Below are 26,323 nucleotides of genomic sequence, written 5' to 3'. Positions count from 1 at the left end.
TCAGTGGAAAGAGCACGGACTTTGGAGTCAGAGGTCATGGGTTCAAATCCCGGCTCCGCCACTTGTCAGCTGGGTGACTTGGGGCCAGTCGCTTCACTTCTCTGGGCCTCAGTTCCCTCACCTGGAAAACGGGGATTGACTGGGAGCCCCACGTGGGACAACCTGGTCACCTTGTAACCTCCCCAGTGCTTAGAACAGTGCTTTGCACATAGTAAGCGCTTAATAAATGCCATTATTATTATTATTATGATCTGCGAGTGCCCTCCTGGTGCCCCGCAACAAACCCTAGGCCCAGGAGAAGGGGCCAGCAGGGCTAACAGGCTCTCCGGATCTTCTCCGACAAGGTTCGTTTGGGTCTTGAAGACCAGGGGCCAGCCCCGGGGAGGTAAACCAGTCACTCCATTTTCAAACCTAGTAGGTGGGTTCGGGGGAAGGAGGAAAAGGGCAAGTCTCCTCCACATCATCATCATCAATCATCAATCGTATTTATTGAGCGCTTACTATGTGCAGAGCACTGTACTAAGCGCTTGGGAAGTACCAATTGGCAACATATAGAGACAGTCCCTACCCAACAGTGGGCTCACAGTCTAAAAGAACATGAACGTGTCCACCTTCTCCACATGAACGTGTCTGCTCTTTTCACCATCCGGGCAGTACCAGCCAACTTGGCTATGAAGGTCGATCATCTCTAGACTTGGCCACACATTTGACAAAGAGGAAGGAATTCCAGGCCAGAGGGAGGAAGTGGGCGAGTGGTCAGCGGCGAGGTAGAGTCAGTAGTAGGTTGGCTCAATGTTTATTCTATTTATTTTATTTTGTTAGTATGTTTGGTTTTGTTCTCTGTCTCCCCCTTTTAGACTGTGAGCCCACTGTTGGGTAGGGGCTGTCTCTATATGTTGCCAACTTGGACTTCCCAAGCGCTTAGTCCAGTGCTCTGCACACAATAAGCGCTCAATAAATACGACTGATGATGATGATGACCGTCTCTAGATGTTGCCAACTTGGACTTCCCAAGCGCTTAGTCCAGTGCTCTGCACACAGTAAGCGCTCAATAAATACGATTGAAAGAATGAATGAATGAAAGTGTCTACCAAATCTGTTGTATTACCCTCTCCCAAGCTTTTAGAACAGTACTCTGCACACAGTCGGCACATTGATGATTAGTTGATTCACTGATTTGACAATCAATCAATCAATCAACCGTATTTATTGAGCGCTCACTGTGTGCACAGCACTGGACTAAGCGCTTGGGAAGTACATAAGTAGAATAAAATAAAATAAATAGAATAAATAAATAGAGTAATAAATATGTACAAGCATATATACAGGTATATGTGACAGGCAGAAAGGGATCCAGGGTGGGAGAAGGAAAAGAAGCCATAGAAGGAGGGAGGGAAAGGGGGAAGGAAAGAGGCGAGGAGAGTGGGAAAGTGAGAGAGCAGAGGGAAAACATACAGAAGAACGAGAAAAGAAAGTAGAAGAGAGGAGTGGACAGAGGGAAGAAATAACGGAAGGACTGAAGGGGAAAGAGTGTGGAGAGTGAGATAAATTGCTTGCTCATGTTTATCAACTGTACCTGAAGTAAAACGGTCCCCCCGGGAACTGTAAGCTGTAAACAGTACTTAGGAGCGTTCTCCCAGGACAGCAGCTGAACGTCTTCAATCGCACTGTAGGAAACAGAGTTTTCCATGTACCCGGTTGGCTGCAAGAAAACAACAAAAAAAAGAAGCACGCATTGGTTTAGAGAACTGAAGTAAGATGGGTCCAACGAGATTTCGAAAGATGCATCAGTATTCAAGTGCTTAGTACAGTGCTCTGCACATAGTAAGCGCTCAATAAATATGATTGATTGATCAGTAAGCCACAAACACCGATGAAAGTTGGAGAGACCCGTTAGATGGGGTGGAGTCAAATGCCGGAACATTTGGAACTGAAGCTTGAAGGTGTAAACACTGTTACCCGGGGGTTCCTCTTTCTCTTTTTTTCATGGGTATTTAATCAATCAATCAATCGATCGTATTTATTGAGTGCTTACTGTGTGCAGAGCACTGTACTAAGTGCTTAAGGGCTTCCTACGTGCCAAGCACTGTACGGATACAGGGAATGTGTCTACTAACTCTGTTGTATTGGACTCTCCCCAGCGCTTAGTTCAGTGCCCTACACACAGTCAATGTTCAATAAATACCACCGATTAATGGATTGATTGACTGGAAACAGGAGCAGGAGGCTACTGTCCTGCTAGCCAGGTCACCATGGGGGAAGTGGGGAGAAATGGGGCAGAAATTCACCCGAAGAGTTCCCGGAGAGGAGAGCTGTGGACCCTTAGTCATAATAATAATAATAATAATAATGATGGCATTTGTTAAGCACTTACTATGTGCAAAGCACTGTTCTAAGCGCTGGGGGGATACAAGGTGATCAGGTTGTCCCACGTGGGGCTCACAGTCTTAATCCCCATTTTACAGCTGAGGGAACTGAGGCTCAGAGAAGTTAAGTGACTTGCCCAAGGTCACACAGCAGATGGGGCGGAGCCGGGATTCGAACCCATGACCTCTGACTCCAAAGCCCGTGCTCTTTCCACTGAGCCACGCTGCTTCTCCGAACACTGAGCCCCTCGGGCTCTATTACGGAGGAATGCCACGTAATCCTTCATTATGTATCCTCATCATCATGGATATGGAGCTCCGGGGTACTATTTATGTAACAGTCAGAGCTTTTGGGGTCTCAGGGAGCAGTGGTCCCCACAGGCCACTCTCCACGCCTTTCAAGAATCCCCCGTGCTGGCACGATCCACTCGTGCCACTGAAATCTAGAGTTGTTTTCCAGTTAACCCAATTGAAGCCAGAGAATGGGAGAAATACAATTTTAAATCAAAATTTTACAAGTAAACTCTGATTTCTCGGCGGGGGGGGGCATGACCGGCAAGGAATCCCGAGATGACAAAGGGGATTAGCGTTTAGTTCAGCGCTGGGAACACGGTAGGTGATCAATAAATACGACTGACTGATTGATTCTTTCTCCTAAAACCATCAAGGTTTGCTTGGCGCTGGAAAAACCGCTATTCATACAGAGTGGGCCTGAACGTCTCGGCGGGCATTTGGACACTTGTCCTCTACTGGCCGGGGGCCCGTGGGCAAGCGGCAATCACAGAACTCTGCTTCTGGGCATAGTCAATCAATCAACCAATCAATCAATCGTATTTATTGAGCGCTTACTGTGTGCAGAGCACTGTACTAAGCGCTTGGGAAGTACAAGTTGGCAACATATAGAGACGGTCCCTACCCAACAGTGGGCTCACAGTCTAAAAGGGGGAAGAAAGAATCCTTGAACGCTCTGGGGCATTTTCAGAAAGGCTCAGAGGGTCTCACCTCCTCCCACACTGTGGACAGGAAGCTGGTGGACTAAGCTAGTCTTGGGGTTTGCTTTGCACATAGTAAGCACTTAATAAATGCCATTATTATTATTATTCAAGTGGAGACCAGTGCTTGAACACACATAGCCACTTTTAGACTGTGAGCCCACTGTTGGGTAGGGACTGTCTCTATATGTTGCCAACTTGGACTTCCCAAGCGCTTAGTACAGTGCTCTGCACAAAGTAAGTGCTCAATAAATACGATTGATTGATTGATTGATTGATTGAAAGGGAAACAGATCGGGGTATAAGGGCTGGGGCCAGGAGCGTGATGCCCTTACTTCCTTGGGCCCCTTTAATGGGGCAGCAAATGACAGCCCCTCTCCCCTTTGGCAGAGGGATGAAGGAAGGATCTTCCTGTGTGCCCCGGCATGAAGGGGGGAAAGGAGCTGGAAACATTCCCACTCTGAGGATTTGGGCTTAATTCTGATCCTTGTTAAACCTTTCACTATGTGCCCAGCACTGTGCTAAATGCAGCGTGGCTCAGTGGAAAGAGCACGGGCTTTGGAGTCAGAGGTCATGGGTTCAAATCCCGGCTCCGCCAGTTGTCAGCTGGGTGACTTTGGGCAAGTCATTTCACTTCTCTGGGCCTCGGTTACCTCATCTGGAAAATGGGGATTAAGACTGTGAGCCCCACGTGGGACAACCTGATCACCTTGTAACCTCTCCAGAGCTTAGAACAGTGCTTTGCACATAGTAAGCGCTTAATAAATGCTATCATTATTATTATTACATAACAAGATAATCCGACCTGACACAGGCCCTGTCCCACATGGGGCTCAGAGTCCAAACAATCGATCAATAAAACATACTCACTGAACACCTACTGTGTGCAGAGCACTGTACGAAGCACTTGGGGGACTACATTATACCGGAGTTGATAGACACATTCTTTACTCTCAACAGCTTGTGGAATGTTTTGATGGTTAAATTTGGGTGATTAATTTCATCTATTATATAAAGAATGCGTCATGAGGACCAGAGGTAGATATTGAATACTTGCCGTGCGCAGAGTGCTAAAGTCTAAGGAACGGATATTTGATCCCCATTTTACAACTGGAGAAACAGAGACACAGAGCAGTTAAGTGACTCGTCCGAAGTCACCCAGGCAAGTGGTGCGGCCAATCAATCAATCAATCCATCGTATTTATTGAGTGCTTACTGTGTGCAGGGCACTATACTAAGCGCTTGGGAAGTACAAGTTGGCAACATATAGAGACGGTCCCTACCCAACAGTGGGCTCAGGTCTCCTGTGGTCTTTCAAAACCAAATGCAAGATTCATACGAGAATCACTGAGCGAGACTAAGACCGCTCGGACTGTTCAGCTCTCCTGAAAATTTCCGGATCAAGTGCTCTCCTTGCAAAGCATCAACAGTAAGACATCACTTCTAGACTGTGAGCCTGCTGTTGGGTAGGGACCGTCTCTCTATGTTGCCAACTTGTACTTCCCAAGCGCTTAGTACAGCGCTCTGCACACAGTAAGCGCTCGATAAATACGGCTGAATGAATGAATGAACTCTATCGTATAGTACGCTCCCAAAGCACTTAATAAGATGCTCTGCGCACAGTAAGCACTCAGGAAATACCTGCACGGGCGTGGGCCTCAGTTACCTCATCCGAAAAACGGGGATTAAGACTGTGAGTCCTATCTGGGACTGTATCCAACCTGATTATCTTGTATCTACCCCAGTGCTTAGTAATAATGATAATAATAATAATAATAATAATGGCATTTATTAAGCGCTTACTATGTGCAGAGCACTGTTCTAAGCGCTGGAGGGGGTTACAACCATCATCATCATCATTGTATTTATTGAGCGCTTACTGTGTGCAGAGCACTGTACTAAGCGCTTGGGAAGTACAAATTGGCAACATACAGAGACAGTCCCTGCCCAACAGTGGGCTCACAGTCTAAAAGGGGGAGACAGAGAACAAAACCAAACATACTAACAAAATAAAATAAATAGAATAGATATGTACAAGTAAAATAAATAAATAAATAAATAAATAAATAAATAAATAAGTAGAGTAATAAATATGTACAAACATACATACAGGTATACATATTACAAGGTGATCAAGTTGTCCCACGTGGGGCTCAGTGTGTGGCACAGAGTAAGCACCTAACAAATACCTCGATTATTACTATTATTGACTGATTAATAAATTAAGAGCACAAGTGGAATGTTTCAAAAGCAATGAAAGTGTTCTGCAAGATATAAAAAAATCTTTTGTAAATATTCTTGGGGGAGCAGGAGTGTTTGTTTCATGGGTACATGCCGAAGTCGTCGATGCTTGCTGGACATTTCATTCCCGCAAGAAGTTCCTAACTTGGAAAAATGTATGGAGAAATACAGGACCGGCCAATGAAATTCCTAACTTGGAAAAATGTATGGAGAAAATACAGGACTGGCCTATGATGCTGGATGAAGAATTCAGACTATCCACTGCGCTTCCTGGTCATGGTTACCCAACAACACAAGGATCAATACAAAACGCATTTCCAGTCATATAAACTGCGGCAATCCTAATTTAGCTGTAAGAACCCCCCGGTGACCATGAAAACAAATGAGATTTGGTGGGAACCAATGTGGAAATCCAGGTTCTCCCAGGCGAGCTGAGTGCCCAGAAATGGGACAGATTGCAGAAATGGGACAGATTGAAACAATCTCCTCGGAAAGATGACGAGGCCGTCAGGAGAATGACGCATGACAGAAAGATGGTCAGTTTCGTGTTGTCAAGCCAGAAGTGAAAAACATTTGGTGCAGTTTCTGGTTAAAACGCTACAGGCTTCAGAACAGTACTTGGACCCATCTCGACCTAGCTTAGAAATTGATTTTGAAATGGCCTTGTACTCAGGTTGAATGAAAAAGAAGTTATTCTTCCTTAAAGAGCGCCAAAGCTGAGCTGACTGAAGAACAAAGAAACTGGGAAATTTTACTCTGCCTGTGTTACAATGAAACCATTGAGAGTATTTTAGCAAAACCTCGCTCAAACTACTAACCTCTGAGCATTTCCACATGAAAGAGGAAGGTGGATTCCTCCTACTGAAACAAATTCACATTAAATATAGCCATACAAACGCGGCTCGTTCTCTTGCTCACCCCTACCTTACAGCCACATGTGGAAAAAAAACCTTTCATGGAGGCTCTATGCCACTCTTAAGTAACATGTTCAACTATTTCTTAGAGCTACAGGGGCCAACTCCAAGTGTCAGGAGGAGGCAAACACCCTGGGAACGGGAAGGGGTGGGAAAGTAGAGCAAAAAGTGGTAGAGATTTGAAAGCCACAACTGAGTAAGGAGCTTGCACCAAAGCAGAAGAATCACTGGCCAGCGTAGACCAAGCCATTGGGTCTGGGCCAACTGATGTTATTTCACGATGCAATTTAGCCAACACAGTGTGAACTCTCCCTGTTTTGAGCCCAGCAAGATCGGATGCCTGACAATTCGCCACAGGCTTCATTAAACAAACTTCTACATACTCACAAGGGGCAGGGAAAGTTAATCCGGGCTCTGACAGTACACGATCTTTTCCAAAGGCTCAGGAATCAAAAAGACGCGCTGCGACTCACGAGAAGATGCTTTCTAAAGGAAGGAACGAGAATCTCCTACGCCACTCATCCGCATTTCCAGATACCCGGCTTGTGGCACTGTTAAATAAGCGGACACCCACAGCCCTAATAATGTTCCAACATTGTTTGGCATCATGTCACCCGGTGAGAAACCAACAGACTCAACTTCTAGAAAATTCCTTCTAGAAAACACTGACGGAACACAGATGAAAAAGTGAAACCCCCTGTTGTCTATCAGGTCATTCACATGGGGACGAGGCAAGAACCGTACACTCAGTTCTGCAAAGTAGCCATCCGCTCGGTTCTCATCGTCATCATCATCAATCGTATTTATTGAGCGCTTACTGTGTGCAGAGCACTGTACTAAGCGCTTGGGAAGTACAAGTTGGCAACATATAGAGACAGTCCCTACACAATAGTGGGCTCACAGTCTAAAAGGGGGAGACAGAGAACAAAACCAAACATACTAACAAAATAAAATAAATAGAATAGATATGTACAAATAAAATAAATAAATACAGTAATAAATATGTACAAATATATATACATATATACAGGTGCTGTGGGGAAGGGAAGGAGGTAAGATGAGGGGGATGGAGTGACGTTCTTGGCGACCCCACGCTGAGGAAAAACTTGCATTCCGGCACGGGGGCGCAACCGTCTCTTCCAACCTCACATCGTGTTCTAGCCTTACAGAAGCACGTTGTCGGAAGAATGTTCCCTAATTCCCAACGGCGTTCCGTCTCAAACACATGATGAAACCGTGCCTGACAAGAGAACTGGGTGTTCTTCTGCCTGAAATCCTGGAACATCCAAATTCCTTTTGTAGAACGGGGAAAAATGCCAATTCCTTTCATGTTCTTCCCCTCGGTGCTTGGCCCACAAACTCCACATTACCAACGGAGATTTCCATGGTTTGTGAGGGGGAATCCCACTGAAACACTCACCTCTTGAATGCCATTTCCTTTAGATTGTCAAGCAAAAGGAATGGAAAGGTCGGGAACATTTCCTAAGCAATATGGATAGAGGTATTACTCTGGGAGACACGGCAAGGGAGCCTTCTTGAGCAGGTTGGCTGTCTCCCCTTCGAGAGGAAGAATGGGCTGATAAAAAGCTAGGGAAGGAATCCACAGCCTTGTTCAGGAATAGTTATCAGTTAATCTTTTGTGTGTGTGAGTGTTTGTGTGTGTGTTTATGGTATTTATTAAGCATTTACTATGTGCCAAGCATTATTCCAAGCGCTAGAGTAGATACAAGGTAATCAAGTTGGACACAGTCCATGTCCCACGTGGGGCTCTTTCCAGTAGGTCATGCTGCTTCTCAATCATCATCATCATCATAATAATAGTAATAATAATGGCATTTACTAACCGCTTACTATGTGCAAAGCACTGTTCTAAGCGCTGGGGAGGCTACAAGGTGATCAGGTTGTCCCACGGGGGGTTCACAGTCTTAATCCCCATTTTACAGATGAGGGAACTGAGGCCCAGAGAAGTGAAGTGACTTGCCCAAAGTCACAAGGTTGATTCACTCATTCATTCAACTGTATTTATTGAGCGCTTACTGTGTGCAGAGCACTGTATGAAGCGCTTGGGAAGTCCAAGTTGGCAACATCTAGAGACGGTCCCTACCCAACGGCGGGCTCACAGTCTAGAAGGGGGAGACAGACAATGAAACATATTAACAAAATGCAATAAATAGAATAAATATGTACAAGTAAAATAAGTAGAGTAATAAAAATATACAAACATATATACACACACACACACACACATATATGTGTGTGTGTGTATATATGTTTGTATATTTTTGTATATTTTATATGTATAAATATAGATATATAGGTGCTGTGGGGAGGGGAAGGAGGTAAGGCGGTGGGGATGGGGAGGGGGAGAGGAAGGAGGGGGCTCAGTCTGGGAAGGCCTCCTGGAGGAGGTGAGCTCTCAATAGGGCTTACTTCGTGCGGAGCACTGTCCTAAGCGGTTGGGAGCATACAATATTACAATAAACAGACCCATTCCCTGCCCACAACGAGCTTACAGTCCCTTATTTTCTGAACAGTCCTAACTTTTCGCCACATGGTGGAAAGACCCCCGGGCTGGGAGTCAGAGGGCCTGGGTTACAACCCCCCGCTCTGCCACTTGGCCGCCGGGTGACCTTGAGCAAATCACTTCACCTCTCTGGGCCTCAGTTTCCACATGAATAAAATGGGGATTCCATATTCACCTTCCTATGGGGACTGTGTCCCATCTCCTTACCTTGTATCTACCTCAGCTTGGTACATAGTAGGTGCCACAACACTATTATTATTATTATTAGTCAAATAGGATAATCAATAACTAGAATGCATTTGCACCCTTTATTCAGCCCCACGGCACGATCATTGGCGGAGTTGGGATTTGAACCCATGACCTCTGACTCCAAAGCCCGGGCTCTTTCCATTGAGGCCCCAGATGTGTGACCTTGACAAATCACTGCTAGGAAAATGATCCGAGCCTATAGTCTGCGCTTGCTTTGAAATGATACCATGGATTTCTGCCCTTCACCGTCTCATGCCACAGAACCACATTTCTCCTGAAGGAGGAGGAGAGAAAGTCTGTTTTTGTATGGTATTTATTAAGCACTTACTATTCTATTTATTGTATTTTGTTGATATGTTTTGTTTTGTTGTCTGTCTCCCCCTTCTAGACTGTGAGCCCACTGTTGGGTAGGGACCATCTCTATATGTTGCCAACTTGTACTTCCCAAGCACTTAGTACAGTGCTCTGCACACAGTAAGCACTCAATAAACACGATTGAATGAATGAATGAATGAATGAATTGAGCCAGGCTGCATTTACTGTGGCAGAGCACTGTACTAAGCGCTTGGGAGAATACAGAGGAAAGAACAGAGGCCTGGAAATCGGCGGACAGGGGTGCTAATCCCAATTCCAGCACTTTCCTCCTGTGAGAGCGTGAGCAAGTCCCTCAGTTACTTCATCCGTAAATTGGAGATTAAGACTGGGAGCCTCATGTGGGACATGAATGCAACCAACCTGATTAGTTTGTATCTGCCCCAGTACTTGGTACAGTGCTTAGAACATAGTAAGCCCTTAACAAATTCAATAAAAAATGGTAAGCTGCTGTCCCCATCCCAAATGGAAGGCAGAAGAGAGCAGGCTCGGTGAATCTCAACAAATAAACTCTGTGCTGAATACAGGGAGAGAGTTAAAAACCAGGCCCCTTTCAATCATCATCATCATCATCAATCGTATTTATTGAGTGCTTACTATGTGCAGAGCACTGTACTAAGCGCTTGGGAAGTACAAATTGGCAACATATAGAGACAGTCCCTACCCAACAGTGGGCTCACAGTCTAAAAGGGGGAGACAGAGAACAAAACCAAACATACTAACAAAATAAAATAAATAGAATAGATATGTACAAATAAATTAAATAAATAAATAAATAGAGTATAAATAAAGAGAGTTAGCTCTGCTCAACCCTAAACAAGGCAGAGCAGCAGAGGGATGGGGGAACACAGGGAAAACAATCATCATCATCATCAATCGTATTTATTGAGCGCTTACTGTGTGCAGAGCACTGTACTAAGCGCTCGGGAAGTACAAGTTGGCAACATATAGAGACAGTCCCTACCCAACAGTGGGCTCACAGTCTAGAAGGGGGAGACAGAGAACAAAACCAAAGATACTAACAAAATAAAATAGAGTAATAAATATGTACAAACATATATACATATATACAGGTGCTATGGGGAAGGGAAGGAGGTAAGATGGGGGGATGGAGAGGGGGAGGAGGGGAAGAGGAAGGACGGGGCTCAGTCTGGGAAGGCCTCCTGGAGGAGGTGAGCTCTCAGTAGGGCCTTGAAGGGAGGAAGAGAGCTAGCTTGGCGGATGGGCAGAGGGAGGGCATTCCAGGCCCGGGGGATGACGTGGGCCGGGGGTAGAACAATGAACGTCTGCTCATCCCTAAACAGTGCACAGCAGCAGAGGGATGGGGGAACACAGGGAAAACATGCTTTGCACATCGTAAGTGCTTAATAAATGCCATTATTACTATTATTAATGGGCTATATAAGGAATTGTATTGGGGTGAAATAGCTGAATAAATAACTGAATAGTCAAAAGTTTTCATAGTGCACAAACAGAGCAGTGGGTTGTCAGCTTACAGTCTAGTGGGGACTTGCAGAGGTAAATGTACAAAATAGTGGGAGGATGAGATCAAGCGCTTAGGCAGTGCTCTGCACACAGTAAGCGCTCTAAATACGATTGATTGAATGAATACAAAAAGATATACCAGGGAGTAGTCCGAATACATCAAGATGAAGTAGAATACTGCTCCTCCTCCCCGCCCCAACACCCCTACTCCCTCCCTCTGCTGTACCCCCTTCCCCACCCTACAGCACTTGTGGATATTTGTACATACTTATTATTCTATTTATTTTATTAATGACGCGTATATAGCTATAATTCTACTTATCTATTTTGATGCTATTGATGCCTGTCTACTTGTTCCGTTGTCTGTCTCCCCCTTCTAGACTGTGAGCCCGTTGTTGGGTAGGGCTCGTCTCTGTTGCTGAATTGTACTTACCAAGCGCTTGGTACAGTGCTCTGCACACAGTAAGCGCTCAATAAATACAATTGAATGAATGAATGAACCAAATTGACAGCCTGTGAAGATAAACAGTAACCACAAAGCACGGTGTGGTATCAGCGGCCACTATCAGTGAGGACTAGTGCCCTAGAAACATAGAATTGCTTTGCACTTCGGTTGGCAGGTGAAAGAGTGGGAATATACCAGAAGAAAGGACATATTCACTCATTCGTTCATTTTTTGAGCGTATTTGTGTGCAGGGCACTGTACTAAGCGCTTGGGAGTGTACAATATAACAATAAACAGACACATTCCCTGCCCACAGTGAGCTCCTGAACTAGTGGCCCTAATTTAAAAGGTGCACAATATGTATATATGTTTGTACATATTTATTACTCTATTTATTTATTTTATTTGTACATACCTATTGTATTTATTTTATTTTGTTAGTATGTTTGGTTTTGTTCTCCGTCCCTGCCCCCTTTTAGACTGTGAGCCCACTGTTGGGTAGGGACTGTCTCTATATGTTGCCAATTTGTACTTCCCAAGCGCTTAGTACAGTGCTCTGCACATAGTAAGCGCTCAATAAATACGATTGACAATGATGATGATGATGATGAAGTCTAAGGGGTGAGTCTGGGACGTTTTCTATGAAGCCACTCTGCTTTGAGTGGAAGTGGAGCTCAGAAAATGGACTGCAGTTCCCTTAACCGACGCAAATTAATCCAAGTTTTAGACTGTAAACTCCTTGAGGGCAGGGAACACGTCTACCAGCTATGTTGTATCGTACTCTCCCAAATGGAGAAGCAGCATGGCTCTGTGGAAAGAGCCCGGGCTTTGGAGTCAGAGGTCACGGGTTCAAATCCTGACTCCACCACTTGTCAGCTGCATGACTTTGGGCAAGTCACCTGTATATATGTTTGTACATATTTATTACTCTATTTATTTATTTTACTTGTACATACCTGTTCTATTTATTTTATTTTGTTAGTATGTTTGGTTTTGTTCTCTGTCTCCCCCTTCTAGACTGTGAGCCCACTGTTGGGTAGGGACTGTCTCTACGCTGTAACTGGGTGTACCTATATACCTGTATATATGTATATATGTTTGTACATATTTATTACTCTATTTATTCATTCATTTATTTATTTATTTTGCTTGTACATATCTATTCTATTTATTTTACTTTGTTAGTATGTTTGGTTTTGTTCTCTGTCTCCCCCTTCTAGACTGTGAGCCCGCTGTTGGGTAGGGACCGTCTCTATATGTTGCCGCCTTGGACTTCCCAAGCGCTTAGTACAGTGCTCTGCACACAGTAAGCGCTCAATAAATAGGATTGATTGATTGATTGAAGTCACTTCACTTCTCTGGGCCTCAGTTCCCTCATCTGGAAAATGGGGATGAAGACTGTGAGCCCCCCGTGGGACAACCTGATCACCTTGTAACCTCCTAAGCGCTTAGAACAGTGCTTTGCACATAGTAAGCGCTTAACAAATGCTATTAAAAATGCTTACTACAGTGCTCTGCACACAGTAAGCGCTCAATAAATACGATTGATTGATTGATTGAAGTCACTTCACTTCTCTGGGCCCCAGTTACCTCATCTGGAAAATGGGGATGAAGACTGTGAGCCCCCCGTGGGACAACCTGATCACCTTGTAACCTCCTAAGCGCTTAGAACAGTGCTTTGCACATAGTAAGCGCTTAATAAATGCTATTAAAAAATGCTTACTACAGTGCTCTGCACACAGTAAGTGCTCAATAAATGCCACTGCAATCAGAAAATATCTATCCTGGGACTCCAAGGTCGACTACCCTAACGGGCCTCAGGTCTCAGGTTTTGTTCATGTCATTAATTACTGTGTGATTGTGTTTAAAAAGGAATTTACCAATACACCAACCATTCTGAAATCTTCCCCCTCAAAGAGACGAACACATTTCATTATATTGTGTCTTTGCTCTCAATCAATCAATCAATCGTATTTATTGAGCACTTACTGTGTGCAGAGCACTGTACTAAGCGCTTGGGAAGTACAAGTTGGCAACATATAGAGACAGTCCCTACCCAACAGTGGGCTCACAGTCTAAAAGGGGGAAAGGACAAGAAGTGAGTTTCCCTGTCAAAATAAACAGGGATTTCTAACCCCATTCAGTCATCGGGGCCACAGAGATACCCTCCTATTCCAATGACCCAACATTTCCCCAATTCATTCATTCATTCAATCGTATTTATTGAGCGCTTACCGTGTGCAGAGCACTGTACTAAGCGCCTGGGAAGTACAAGTTGGCAACATACAGAGACGGTCCCTACCAAACAGTGGGCTCACAGTCTAGAAGGGGGAAGACAGAGAACAAAACCAAACATATTAACAAAATAAAATAAATAGAATAGATACGTACAAGTAAAACAAATAAATAGAGTAATAAATATGTAGAAACATATCCCCCGCATCTTACCTCCTTCCCTTCCCTACAGCACCTATATATATGTATATATGTTTGTACATATTTATTACTCTAGTTATTTATTTATTCATTTTACTTGTACCTATCTATTCTACTTATTTTATTTTGTTAGTATGTTTGGTTCTACGCTGCCAACTTGTACTTCCCAAGCGCTTAGTCCAGTGCTCTGCACACAGTAAGTGCTCAATAAATGCGATTGATTCATTGATTGATTGTTTGGTTTTGTTGTCTGTCTCCCCCTTCTAGACTGTGAGCCCACTGTTGGGTAGGGACTGTCTCTATACGTTGCCAGCTTGGACTTCCCAAGCGCTTAGTACAGTGCTCTGCACACAGTAAGCACTCAATAAATATGATTGATTGATTGATTGATATATACATATATACAGGTGCTGTGGGGAAGGGAAGGAGGTAAGGCGGGGGGGATGGAGAGGGGGAAGAGGGGGATGGGAAGGAGGGCGCTCAGTCTGGGAAGGCCTCCTGGAGGAGGTGAACTGGAGGAGGTGAAACAAATCCTGTTTCTGCAACTGCAAACTGGGCTGAAGCTGCTAATATTCACCGGGGCACGGGGACAAGCATTTAACCTCTCGTGGCTGGCGCTAATACACATCCAAATCTGCAAAAGGACACAGGAATCAACACCACTGGCCAGTCCGATAATCCGTTGCGGACACCAGCCCCTCAACCCCTTGAGATCGGCAGGATTTCCGGCAACTTCTGACCATGGCCACTCTTCACGGAAGCCAGCCAGCACGTTTCTCGAGCAATACGGTTCATTCATTCAATCATATTTATTGAGCGCTTACTGTGCACACAGTACTTCCCAAGCGCTTAGTACAGTGCTCTGCACACAATAAGAGCTCAGTATATATGATTGAATGAATGAATGATCTGATTATCTTGAATCTATCAGTACTTTGGATGTGATTAATTACTGTGTGCTCTGCACACAGTAAGCACTCAATAAATACGATTGATTGATTGATCGATAGTGGATAGAGCATGGCCCTGAGAACAAGAAGGACCTGGGTTCTACCCCCGGCTCTTCCATTTGTCAGCTGTGTGATAGAGGGCCATCCTCTCTCCACTAGGCCAAAATACTTCTCTGAAGGAATCAACCAATCAATCAATCATATTTATTGAGCGCTTACTGTGTGTAGAGCACTGGACTAAGCGCTTGGGAAGTACAAGATGGCAACACACAGAGACAGTCCCTACCCAACAATGGGCTCACAGTCTAAAAGGGGGAGACAGAGAACAAAACACTTAACTACCATAATTAATCACATCCAAAGTACTGATAGATACAAGATAATCAGATCATTCATTCATTCAATCGTATATACTGAGCTCTTCTTGTGTGCAGAGCACTGTACTAAGCGCTTGGAAAGTACAAGTTGGCAACATATACAGACGGTTCGGTCACCGCAAGGCTAGGCAAGCAGAACGGGATTCCAAAAACCCCCCTTCCATTCTACCATTTTGGTTTTATCAAGCACTTGGCGCTCTTTCATCCTATTTCTCTCCAACTGACCTTAGACAGAGTCAGATCTCTGGAATAACTTCCTCTCCTATAACCCACTACCTGAATATAATAATAATAATAATAATAATGATGGCATTTATTAAGTGCTCACTATGTGCAAAGCACTGTTCTGTTCTAAGCGCTGGGGAGGTTACAACGGGATCATGTTGTCCCACGGGGGGGCTCACAGTCTTAATCCCCATTTTACAGATGAGGTAACTGAGGCCCAGAGAAGTGAACTGACTTGCCCAAAGTCACACAGCTGACAATTGGCAGAGCCAGGATTTGAACCCATGACCTCTGACTCCAAAGCCCGGGCTCTTTCCACTGAGCCACACTGCTTCCTATAATCTGAATCTTATTCTTGTTCTTCTAAGAGCGTTTCAGACGTTGCTTGACTGAGAAGCAGCGTGGCTTAGTTGAAAGAGCATAATAATAATGGCATTTATTAAGCGCTTACTATAACAATAATAATAATGATGCATTTATTAAGCGCTTACTATGTGCAAAGCACCGTTCTAAGCACTGGGGAGGTTACCAGGTGATCAGGTTGTCCCATGGGGGGCTCACAGTCTTCATCCCCATTTTACAGATGAGGTAACTGAGGCCCAGAGAAGTGAAGTGACTTGCCCAAAGTCACACAGCTGACAACTGGCGGAGCTGGGATTTGAACCCATGACCTCTGACTCCAAAGCCCGGGCTCTTTTCCACTGAGCCACGCTGCTTCTCTGTGCAAAGCACTGTTCTAAGCGCTGGAGCTTGGGAGCTGGAGGTCGTAGGTCCTAATCCCGGCTCCGCCACTTGTCAGCTGTGTGACTTTGGCCAAGTCACTTCACTTCTCTGTACCTCAGTTCCCTCATCTGTAAAATGGGGATTAAGACTGTGAGCCCTATGTGGGACAACCTGAATACCGTGTATCTACCCCAGTGCTTAGAGCATTGCTGGGCACATAGTAAGCGCTTAAGAAATGCCATCATTATTCAAGCACTTAGTACAGTGCTCTGCACACAGTAAGCGCTCAATATGCTTGAACTGAATTGGAAATACTGTATTTTTTCTGCTGCTTTTTAAGGTGCTCTGATAATAATAATAAGAATGATGGCACTTATTAAGCACTTACTATGTACAAAGCACTGTTCTAAGCGCTGGGCACTGTTCTAAGCGCTGGTAAATGCAAGGTGTGGGCTTCATACAAAGGCAATTTCAGCTGAGAAAGCACGTGGAAGGCAAAATGCAGTGTGACCTTCCCGGTACAGCTCTTATGATACAAAGTGCTCTAAGAGGAGGTTGAAGCTTGACAGGAGACATTAGTGTTTTTGAGCAGAAGCTTAGACTGGGCTCAAAATCAAAACACTTGGCCTACCCACTCAAAGTAGCATGGGAAGTTGAATGATCATCCAATGTACTCAGCCAATCTGAATCACCCAGGTTTTTTCTCCTCGGTGGCATATATTTTAGCCTGAAACATGTAGATAATTGCCTAAAATCTCTAATTCACCTTCTTGGTAGAGATGCTAGCCTTAGTGACCCTACAGTAGTAACCAGAGACAGAGTAATATTATTATTATTATTAATAATAATAAAAATAATGATGGCATTTATTAAGCGCTTACTATGTGCAAAGCACTGTTCTAAGCGCTGGGGAGGGTACAAGGCGATCAGGTTGTCCCACGTGGGACTCACAGTCTTAATCCCCATTTTACAGATGAGGGAACTGAGGCCCAGAGAAGTAAAGTGACTTGCCCAAAGTCACACAGCTGACACGTGGAGGAGCCGAGATTTGAACCCATGACCTCTGACTCCAAAGCCCAGGCTCTTTCCACTGAGCCACGCTGCTTCTCTGACTATGACTGCTTCTCTGACTATTACTATGTCTCTGGTTACTACTGTAGGGTCACTAAGGCTAGCATCTCGCCCAACAAGGTGAATTAGAGATTTTATTATTACATTTGTTAAGCACTTACGATGTGCCAGGCACCTTACCTTACTAAGTGCCGCGGTGGATGCAAGCAAATCAGGTCGGACCCACTCCCTAGCCCACGTGGGGCTTACAGTCGCAATCCCCATTTTACAGATGAGCTAACTGAGACCCAGGGAAGTGAAGTGATTTGCCCCAGGTCACACAGCAGACAAGTGGGAGAGCCGCGATTAGAACCCATGACCTTCTCATTCCCAGGTCCATGCCCTAGTCACTACGTCATGCTGCTTCCGATCAGTGCACATGGTCTCCTCTCAAGGGAGGACTACCGAGGGCCAGACTGGGCCGATCCCCTCGTGCCAGGCTTTCGAATCCAAGTCTTTCCCCCTGCAGCCCAGGCATCGGTCAGCATTTCCCGAGGGGATGGATGGGGACGACTGCGGTTGCCATTCCACCCCTTTTCCCCCTTCCTTCACTCTCCTCCTCAACAACTTGGTTCCCGGCAAATCCACTGCTCTTCCCCTCCCTTAATAATAGTGTTGGTATTTGTTAAGCGCTTACTATGTGCAAAGCACTGTTCTAAGTGCTGGGGGGAACACAAGGAGATGAGGTTGTCCCGTGTTGGGCTCACAGTCTTAATCTCCATTTTACAGATGAGGGAACTGAGGCACAGAGAAGTGAATCAATCAATCAATCAATCAATCGTATTTATTGAGCGCTTACTATGTGCAGAGCACTGTACTAAGCGCTTGGGAAGTACAAATTAGCCACACATAGAGACAGGCCCTACCCAACAGGGGGCTCACAGTCTAAAAGGGGGAGACAGAGAACAGAACCAAACATACCAACAAAATAAAATAAATAGGATAGAAATGTACAAGTAAAATAAATAAATAAATAAATAGAGTAATAAATATGTACAACCATATATACATATATACAGGTGCTGTGGGGAAGGGAAGGAGGTAAGATGGAGGCAAGTGAAGTGACTTGCCCAAGGTCACACAGCAGACATGTGGGGAAGGCAGGATTCGAACCCAAGACCTCTGGCTCCCAAGCCCACACTCTTTCCACTGAGCCACGTTGCTTCCTTCCCTTTCCCCTATTCCCATCCCACCTGTCAGATAAGACACCAATAACTGGTTAGGATTTGAAAACTTGAAAACACTCTTCTCTCAAATCAACAATAATGGGCTGCCAAGAACTCCAAACACTTTTCGGTTCCCTGAGAAGTGGGCGCAAGTGGCAATTTTCCCGAAAATCAAAACAAATTCCATCTGCACAGGCGTAGGCCTTTAAACTGGAAGGAGATTAATGGCACCAGGGATGGGTATCAAAGTTGGATATAATGAGTGCGATTCCCAAGTTATTTCTCTTTTTGGGCCTCTTTCACTTTTTTCCCCTTTAATCAATCAGTCTATCGATCCATCAATGGTATTGAGGGTTTATTGTGGGCAGAACACGGTACTGAGGCCTTGAGAAAGTATAAAAACACTTGGGAAAATACAAGGAAACTCCTCCTCCCAAGCAAACTCTCCCTAGCTGGTTGGCCACATCTGGGAAGTCGGTACACTTTCTCCAGAGGAAGTGTAGACTGTGAGCCCACTGTTGGGTAGGGACCGTCTCTAGATTTTGCCAACTTGTACTTCCCAAGCGCTTAGTACAGTGCTCTGCACACAGTAAGCGCTCAATAAATACGATTGAATGAATGAATGAATGAGGTTAGAGCAAACTAAACAGGGCAGAATAAACCGAGAAGAAGAGGAGACCATGGAATTCACCCCCGTCTGATTCCTTTCGTGCCTGGTGCAAATTGGTCCGGACAAAAGAGAAATATCTCCTGATATGGCCCGAGGATTTAGAGGCCTTTAAAAGGAGGATTTAACAGGGCTGTTTAGAAAGTCTCAATTAAATGCCCATCACACCCCACAGTCGACACAACATAATATCACATCCATGCCCCCAGTTTGGGGAGAAATGGACACCCAAATCCACCTGATAGACAACGTCCACTCAAGTCAGTGAAGCCTCGCGTACAATGGACCGGCACAAACATGCTGAGTTCTTTCTCCGAGCTGCAAGCTCTTTGTGGGCAGGGAATGTGTTTATTATTATATTATACTCTCCTAAGCACTTAGTTATAGTGCTTCGCACACAGTAAGCGTTTCTTATCACTGACCCAAAAAAAGCATTTCCCAAGCTCCAAGAAAGTATTTGTGAGAATTTGTTTGACCTCCTTGTCCTAGACCAGGGGCCCCAAACAAGCTCTTTGTGGGCAGGGAATGTGTTTATTGTTATATTATACTCTGCTAAGCACTTAGTTACAGTGCTTCGCACACAGTAAGCGTTTCTTATCACTGGCCCAAAAAAGCATTTCCCAAGCTCCGAAAACGAATTTGTGAGAATTTGTTTGACCTCCTTGTCCTAGACCAGGGGCCCCAAACAAGCTCGTTGTGGGCAGGGAATGTGTTTATTGTTATATTATACTCTCCTAAGCACTTAGTTACAGTGCTTCGCACACAGTAAGCGTTTCTTATCACTGGCCTAAAAAAGCATTTTCCAAGCTCCAAGAACGTATTTGTGAGATTTTCTTTGACCTCCTTGTCCTAGACCAGGGGCCCCAAACAAGCTCGCTGTGGGCAGGGAATGTGTTTATTGTTATACTCTCCTAAGCACTTAGTTATAGTGCTTTGCACACAGTAAGCATTTCTTATCACTGGCCCAAAAAAGCATTTCCCAAGCTCCGAGAACGTATTTGTGAGATTTTCTTTGACCTCCTTGTCCTAGACCAGGGGCCCCAAACAAGCTCGTTGTGGGCAGGGAATGTGTTTATTGTTATATTATACTCTCCTAAGCACTTAGTTACAGTGCTTCGCACACAGTAAGTGTGTCTTATCACTGGCCCAAAAAAAGCATTTTCCAAGCTCCGAGAACGTATTTGTGAGATTTTCTTTCACCTCCTTGTCCTAGACCAGGGGTCTCAAACAAGCTCGTTGTGGGCAGGGAATGTGTTTATTATTATATTATACTCTCCTAAGCACATAGTTACAGTGCTTCGCACACAGTAAGCATTTCTTATCACTGGCCCAAAAAAGCATTTCCCAAGCTCGAGAACGTATTTGTGAGATTTTGTTTGACCTCCTTGTCCTAGACTAGGGGCCCCAAACAAGCTCTTTGTGGGCAGGGAATGTTAGTGTTATACCCTCCTAAGCACTTAGTTACAGTGCTTCGCACAGAGTAAGCATTTCTTATCACTGGCCCAAAAAAAGCATTTCCCAAGCTCCGAGAACGTATTTGTGAGATTTTCTTTGACCTCCTTGTCCTAGACCAGGGGCCCCCAAAATCGGCATCTGTCTTGCTGGTAAGGACGCCAAGGTTAGGCTACCCTCCTGGAGCCCTGGTCATGACAGCTGAACCTCTTGGGAGTGAAGAGAGAGAAAAACAGCTACCGAAATGTTCTACAAGAGAATCACGGCCCAGCATTCAAAACACGAAGAATGCCAAAGTGGGTCAAACCGATGGAACAGCCCGTCCAGTGTTCAATCGCGAACAGAGGCCCCAAAGATCCTTGAAGGGGGAGTACTTCCAAACATCCCAAACTTTCCCCTCTTATAACCCTGCTGGCCTCATCAGCCATGACCCTCCTTGAATCTATTGATGTTTTCAATCTACGCCACTTCCCGAGGCGGCAGATTCCACATGGTTTCTCAGAGTGCCAGGCTACTGAGCTGCAAAAACGAATGCGGCCTTGAGAGGCTGTGATTTACAAGAGGGAATTAAAGTAAATGCTAAGAGAGCTCCACTTTTGTCTGGGAAGCTCCTGGATTGAGACGCCTCACCCTACCGTGGGGGTTCAGGACACACCTCCGGGTGCCCGCGTCTCCTGAAGCGGGGAGGGGATTGGCATTCCCACCCCCGTGTGTGAGGTATCGCTCCCCCCCCGCCACCCAAAGATCCTCAATCCTATAGGGAGGAGAAGCCAGAGGGGAAAAAACGGAGGGGCCGGCGTGGGCACCCGTGGGAAGAAGCAGGATGGCCTAGTGGAAAAAGCACAGGCTTGGAAGTTAGAGGACCTGGGTTCTTATCCTGACTCTACCACTTGTTTTCTGGGTGACCCTGGCTAAGTTACTTCACTTCTCTGTGCCTCAGTTTCCTCATCTGAAAAATGGGTATTGAGTTCCACTCCGTCCTCTTTAGACTATGAGTCTCATGTGGGAGAGGGACTGGGTCCAATCTGATTATCTTGTACCTGTCCCAGCATTTACTACTGGGCTTTGAACATAGTAAGCACTTAACAAGCACTATATTACTATTATTATTATTATTATTGTTGCTGTTATTATTATTATTATCCCTGGTTGGATGGGAGAATACTTCCATAGAGTGGAGGGGATGATTATAGTATTTGTTAAGCGCTCATAATGTGTCAATCACTGGTCTAAGTACTGGGATAGATACAAGATAATCAAGTTGGACACAGTCCCTCTCCCACATAGGGCTCACAGTCTAAGTAGCAGAGACAACAGGTATTGAATCCCTGTATATATGTATATCCTGTATATATGTATATATGTTTGTACATATTTATTACTCTATGTATTTATTTATTTTACTTGTACATATTCTATTCTATTTATTTTGTTAGTATGTTTGGTTTTGTTCTCTGTCTCCCCCTTCTAGACCGTGAGCCCACTGTTGGGTAGGGACTGTCTCTATATGTTGCCAACTTGTACTTCCCAAGCGCGTAGTACAGTGCTCTGCACACAGTAAGCGCTCAATAAATACGATTGATTGATTGATTGATTTTAAGGATGAGGAAACTGAGGCAAAGAGGATGTGAAATGACTTGCCCAAAGTCACTCAGAAGGCAAGTCCAGGTCCTCTGGCTCAGCCCCTGCTCTTTCCACTAAGTAACCAGGTAACTACTCAGCTCCCTCTGCTCCCAGAAAGTGTGTTGTTAGCATCTACCATCACAAAAGAACGAAAGAAGGGCGTGAGATGGCCCAGTGAACGTCCAGAAATCTTGGTAACAACCAGTTTGACGCATTGCCCTACTACAGCAAGCTATAGCAAGCATGCTGAGTTATTTCTCCGAGCTGCAAGTTCGTTGTGGGCAGGAAATGTGTTTATTGTTATATTATGCTCTCCTAAGCACTTAGTTACAGTGCTTCGCACACAGTGAGCGTTTCTTATCACTGGCCCCAAAAAGCATTTTCCAAGCTCCGAGAACGTATTTGTGAGATTTTCTTTGACCTCCTTGTCCTAGACCAGGGCCCCCAAAAGTCTGCATCCGTCTTGCTGGTAAGGATGCCAAGGTTAGGCTACCCTCCTGGAGCCCTGGTCATGACAGTTTGTTTTTTTTGATGGCATTTATTAAGCGCTTACTATGTGCAAAGCACTGTTCTAAGCGCTGGGGAGGTTACAAGGTGGTCAGGTTGTCCCACGTGGGGCTCACAGTCTTAATCCCCATTTTACAGATGCGGTAACTGAGGCACAGAGAAGTGAAGTGACTTGCCCAAAGTCACACAGCTGACAAGTGGCGGAGCCAGGATTTGAGCCCATGACCTCTGACTCCAAAGACCGGGCTCTTTTCCAATGAGCCGGACAGGTGAACCTCTTGGGAGTGAAGAGAGAGAATATACTCAGCTATAGCAAGGAAATTAACCATTTCCTAATTCTCACGGTAAGTACAGTCAACTCGCCCGTTACACAGCCAGAGACTATATCTAATTCTCATCTAATTCCCAGTCCAGTTCTGCACACAGTAAGTGCTTCATAATAATAATAATAATAATAATAATAATAAATAATGTTGGCATTTGTTAAGCACTTACTATGTGCAAAGCACTGTTCTAAGCGCTGGAGGGGATACAAAGTGATCAGGTTGTCCCATGTGGGGTTCACAGTCTTAATCCCCATTTTACAGGTGAGGTAACTGAGGCTCAGAGAAGTGAAGTGACTTGCCCAAGGTCACACAGCAGACATGAATACTATGCACGGCTCAGTGGAAAGAGCCCGGGCTTTGGAGTGAGAGGTCATGGGTTCAAATCCCAGCTCCACCACCTGTCAGCTGTGTGACTTTGGGGAAGTCATTTCACTTCTCTGGGCCTCAGTGACCTCATCTGTAAAATGGGGATGAAGACTGTGAACCCCTTGTAACCTCCCCAGTGCTTTGCACATAGTAAGCCAGCGCTTAGAACAGGGCTTTGCACATAGTAAGCGCTTAATAAATGCCATCATCATTATTATTATTATTATTACTATGACTACAATCATGACTCCCCATGTTTTCATTTTGGGTTTTGGGGAGAACACCGATGGGGACAGGGAGGGTTCTTCCACCAGAGCGCGGCTACCCGGAGAAGGAGGCGATACAATGCCAGGGGAAACGGGAAGGTGCCCGTCAAAGGCCAAGGTTTCCTTCACGCAGGGCACATCAGGATCCCAACCGCTGCATTACTGGAAGAATCAGCTAGTTCTGGACAACGTCAGGGGTTGTGCCGGAAGGGGAACTGGGACCTCAGCCCACCGTGAAACCTCCAGAAATATTCAACCGCAACAGCGGATTCTGGCCCAGGGTCTGCTCTCCCCCTTCTAGACTGTGAGCCCACTGTTGGGGCGGGACCGTCTCTAGATGTTGCCAACTTGGACTTCCCAAGCACTTAGTACAGTGCTCTGCACACAGTAAGTGCTCAATAAATTCGACTGAATGAATGAATGCTGGTTTTCCTGGTCACAGAATCCCTGAGGCCCGAGGCCCTGGAGATGCCAGGAGTTTGGAACTGGATCTTGCACTGTAGCCATCCCCCGAGGTGGAAATTCAGACATAAACAGGACTCGGGATTTCCTAACTGAATGGGCCCTACCTCTTGAGCCTTTAAGGACCACCTCTTCCGGCCCATATGATAAATCCCAGAATTGCCATTTCCAAACACTACGGCCCGGACAAAGCAGACCCCAAGTCACTCCATCTTGTGTATATTATACTCTCCCTACCAAATATCCCAGGTTCCTTATGACCTGGTGGTGGAAACTCGGACATAAACAGGACTCGGGATTTCCTGACACCGACCGCTGTAAATGCGTTGGTTTGAGAAAATGGTAATTGAAATAGAAACGGCTGCCTGAGCCAGATATTGTCAGAAAGCTTAGGCGTGGTGAAGACTTTGAAGGAATTACCCAGGAACAATTAATTTCTTTACAGCCTTTGGCTTGCCTGAGGAACACCACCGAGGTCATAAGGAACTTGGGATATTTGGTAGGGGGAGTATAATATACACAAGATGGAATGACTTGGAGTCTGCTTTGTCTGGGCCATAGTGTTTAAAAAATGGCAATTCTGGAACTTATCATATGGGCCAGAAGAGGTGGTCCTTAAAGCCTCAAGAGGTAGGGCCCATTCAGACTCGGTGTTCTCCCGGGACAGACCAGTATGTCCACCTCTATGTTACTGGCTTTGAGCTTCATTAGGGGTTCCTTCATCTGGGGGCTGTGGGAATTTGTGAACAATAATTCCATCTACTCCCTATCTATCCCCTTCATGGTTTTATAGGCTTTAGTCAAAACCCACCTGGGCCTCCAACTTTCCCACTGGAAGAATAGTGATTTTTTTCCATCAGGGAGAGTCGCAACCTGTAGGGGAGGAAGGAAAGAAGGCACAGAGATGCAGGAAACAGCAAGGCCTAGTGGAAAGAGCACAGACTTGGGAGCCAGAGGACCTGGGTTCCAATGCCAGCCCTGCCACTTATCTGTCGTATGACCTTGGGTGAGTCACTTAACTTCTCTGTGCCTCAGTTACTTCATCTGTAAAACAGGGATTAGGCTAAGAGTCCTATATACTGTGTTCAACCCAATTATCTTGTATCTACCCCAGCACTTGACTCTATGGATACACTACCCGAAGGACTGCAGATTGGAGATCGAGGCGGTTCTGGGAGAGATGTGTCCATGGCGGTGCTATGGGCCGGAAACGACTCGACGGCATAAGATAAGACAAGACCCCAGCACTTAATACAGTGCCTGGAACATCAATCAATCATGTTTACTGAGTGCTTACTACGTGCACAGCACTGTACGCACTTGGGAGAGGTACAATACAACAGAATGAGCAAGCGCATTCCCTGCCCATGATGAGTTTACAGTCCAGAGGGATGTGATTTAGAGTATATACTAAGTACACAGCATCATCATCATCATCAATCGTATTTATTGAGCGCTTACTATGTGCAGAGCACTGTACTAAGCGCTTAGTAAACACTTAACAAATACCCCCTCTCCCTCTCATAAAAGCCAAAACAAATATCACTGCACCATCCCTTCTGTCCAACCCCATTTGGTCCCAAACCAATGCTCTGCCTTGCCCTAAAACCTTAAGACGGAGAGTCAGTTTGGGGCCGACATCATGGCTGGAAACTCTTACCCGCTAGAGAGACAGCCTCAAGTCTACATCTGCTGCCCAATCTGAGAAACCTCCATCAAAGCAGCCGCCTTCACGGAGGAAGTCCCCCTCCCTGCCCCTCTGGGGAAGACCTAGCCCATCCTCTCAAAATTGACCTTGTCAGTGAGTCTTTCATTCAGACAAGAGGGATGCACAAATACTGTGACAGGCCTTTCTCAAACTGCAGCCCGAAATACCCAAATTAATGAGGCCATGGTGTATTTTTAGGTATGGATTTGTTGAAAATTGGGTCAGTATTGACCTGACCCAATTATCTTGGCCAGTTATCGCTACACATTTAAAGGATCCTCGGCGCGTTAATTGTTGACAAAATTCTAGCTTATCTGCCCAGCAGTCGTGAGGAATGTGCAGGGAAGCTGGCCGCCACCATGCAAGCAATA

General features: G+C 45.3%; 1 protein-coding gene across 3 annotated transcripts in view; it reads right to left on the bottom strand.

Moving 5' to 3' along the window:
* Positions 1 to 26,323, bottom strand: part of LOC119934250 (c-Maf inducing protein) — a 318,415-nt gene that overhangs the window by 117,664 nt on the left and 174,428 nt on the right. For all 3 annotated transcript variants that reach the window (XM_038753682.1, XM_038753683.1, XM_038753684.1), the window contains exon 2: positions 1,577 to 1,702. In XM_038753682.1, coding sequence (XP_038609610.1) covers positions 1,577 to 1,702 — 126 coding nt within the window. The remainder of the gene's footprint in view (positions 1 to 1,576; positions 1,703 to 26,323) is intronic.

Source organism: Tachyglossus aculeatus, chromosome 11 (assembly GCF_015852505.1).
Source record: "Tachyglossus aculeatus isolate mTacAcu1 chromosome 11, mTacAcu1.pri, whole genome shotgun sequence".
Lineage (NCBI taxonomy): Eukaryota > Metazoa > Chordata > Mammalia > Monotremata > Tachyglossidae > Tachyglossus > Tachyglossus aculeatus.
This window is presented reverse-complemented; position numbering and strand designations above follow the sequence as displayed.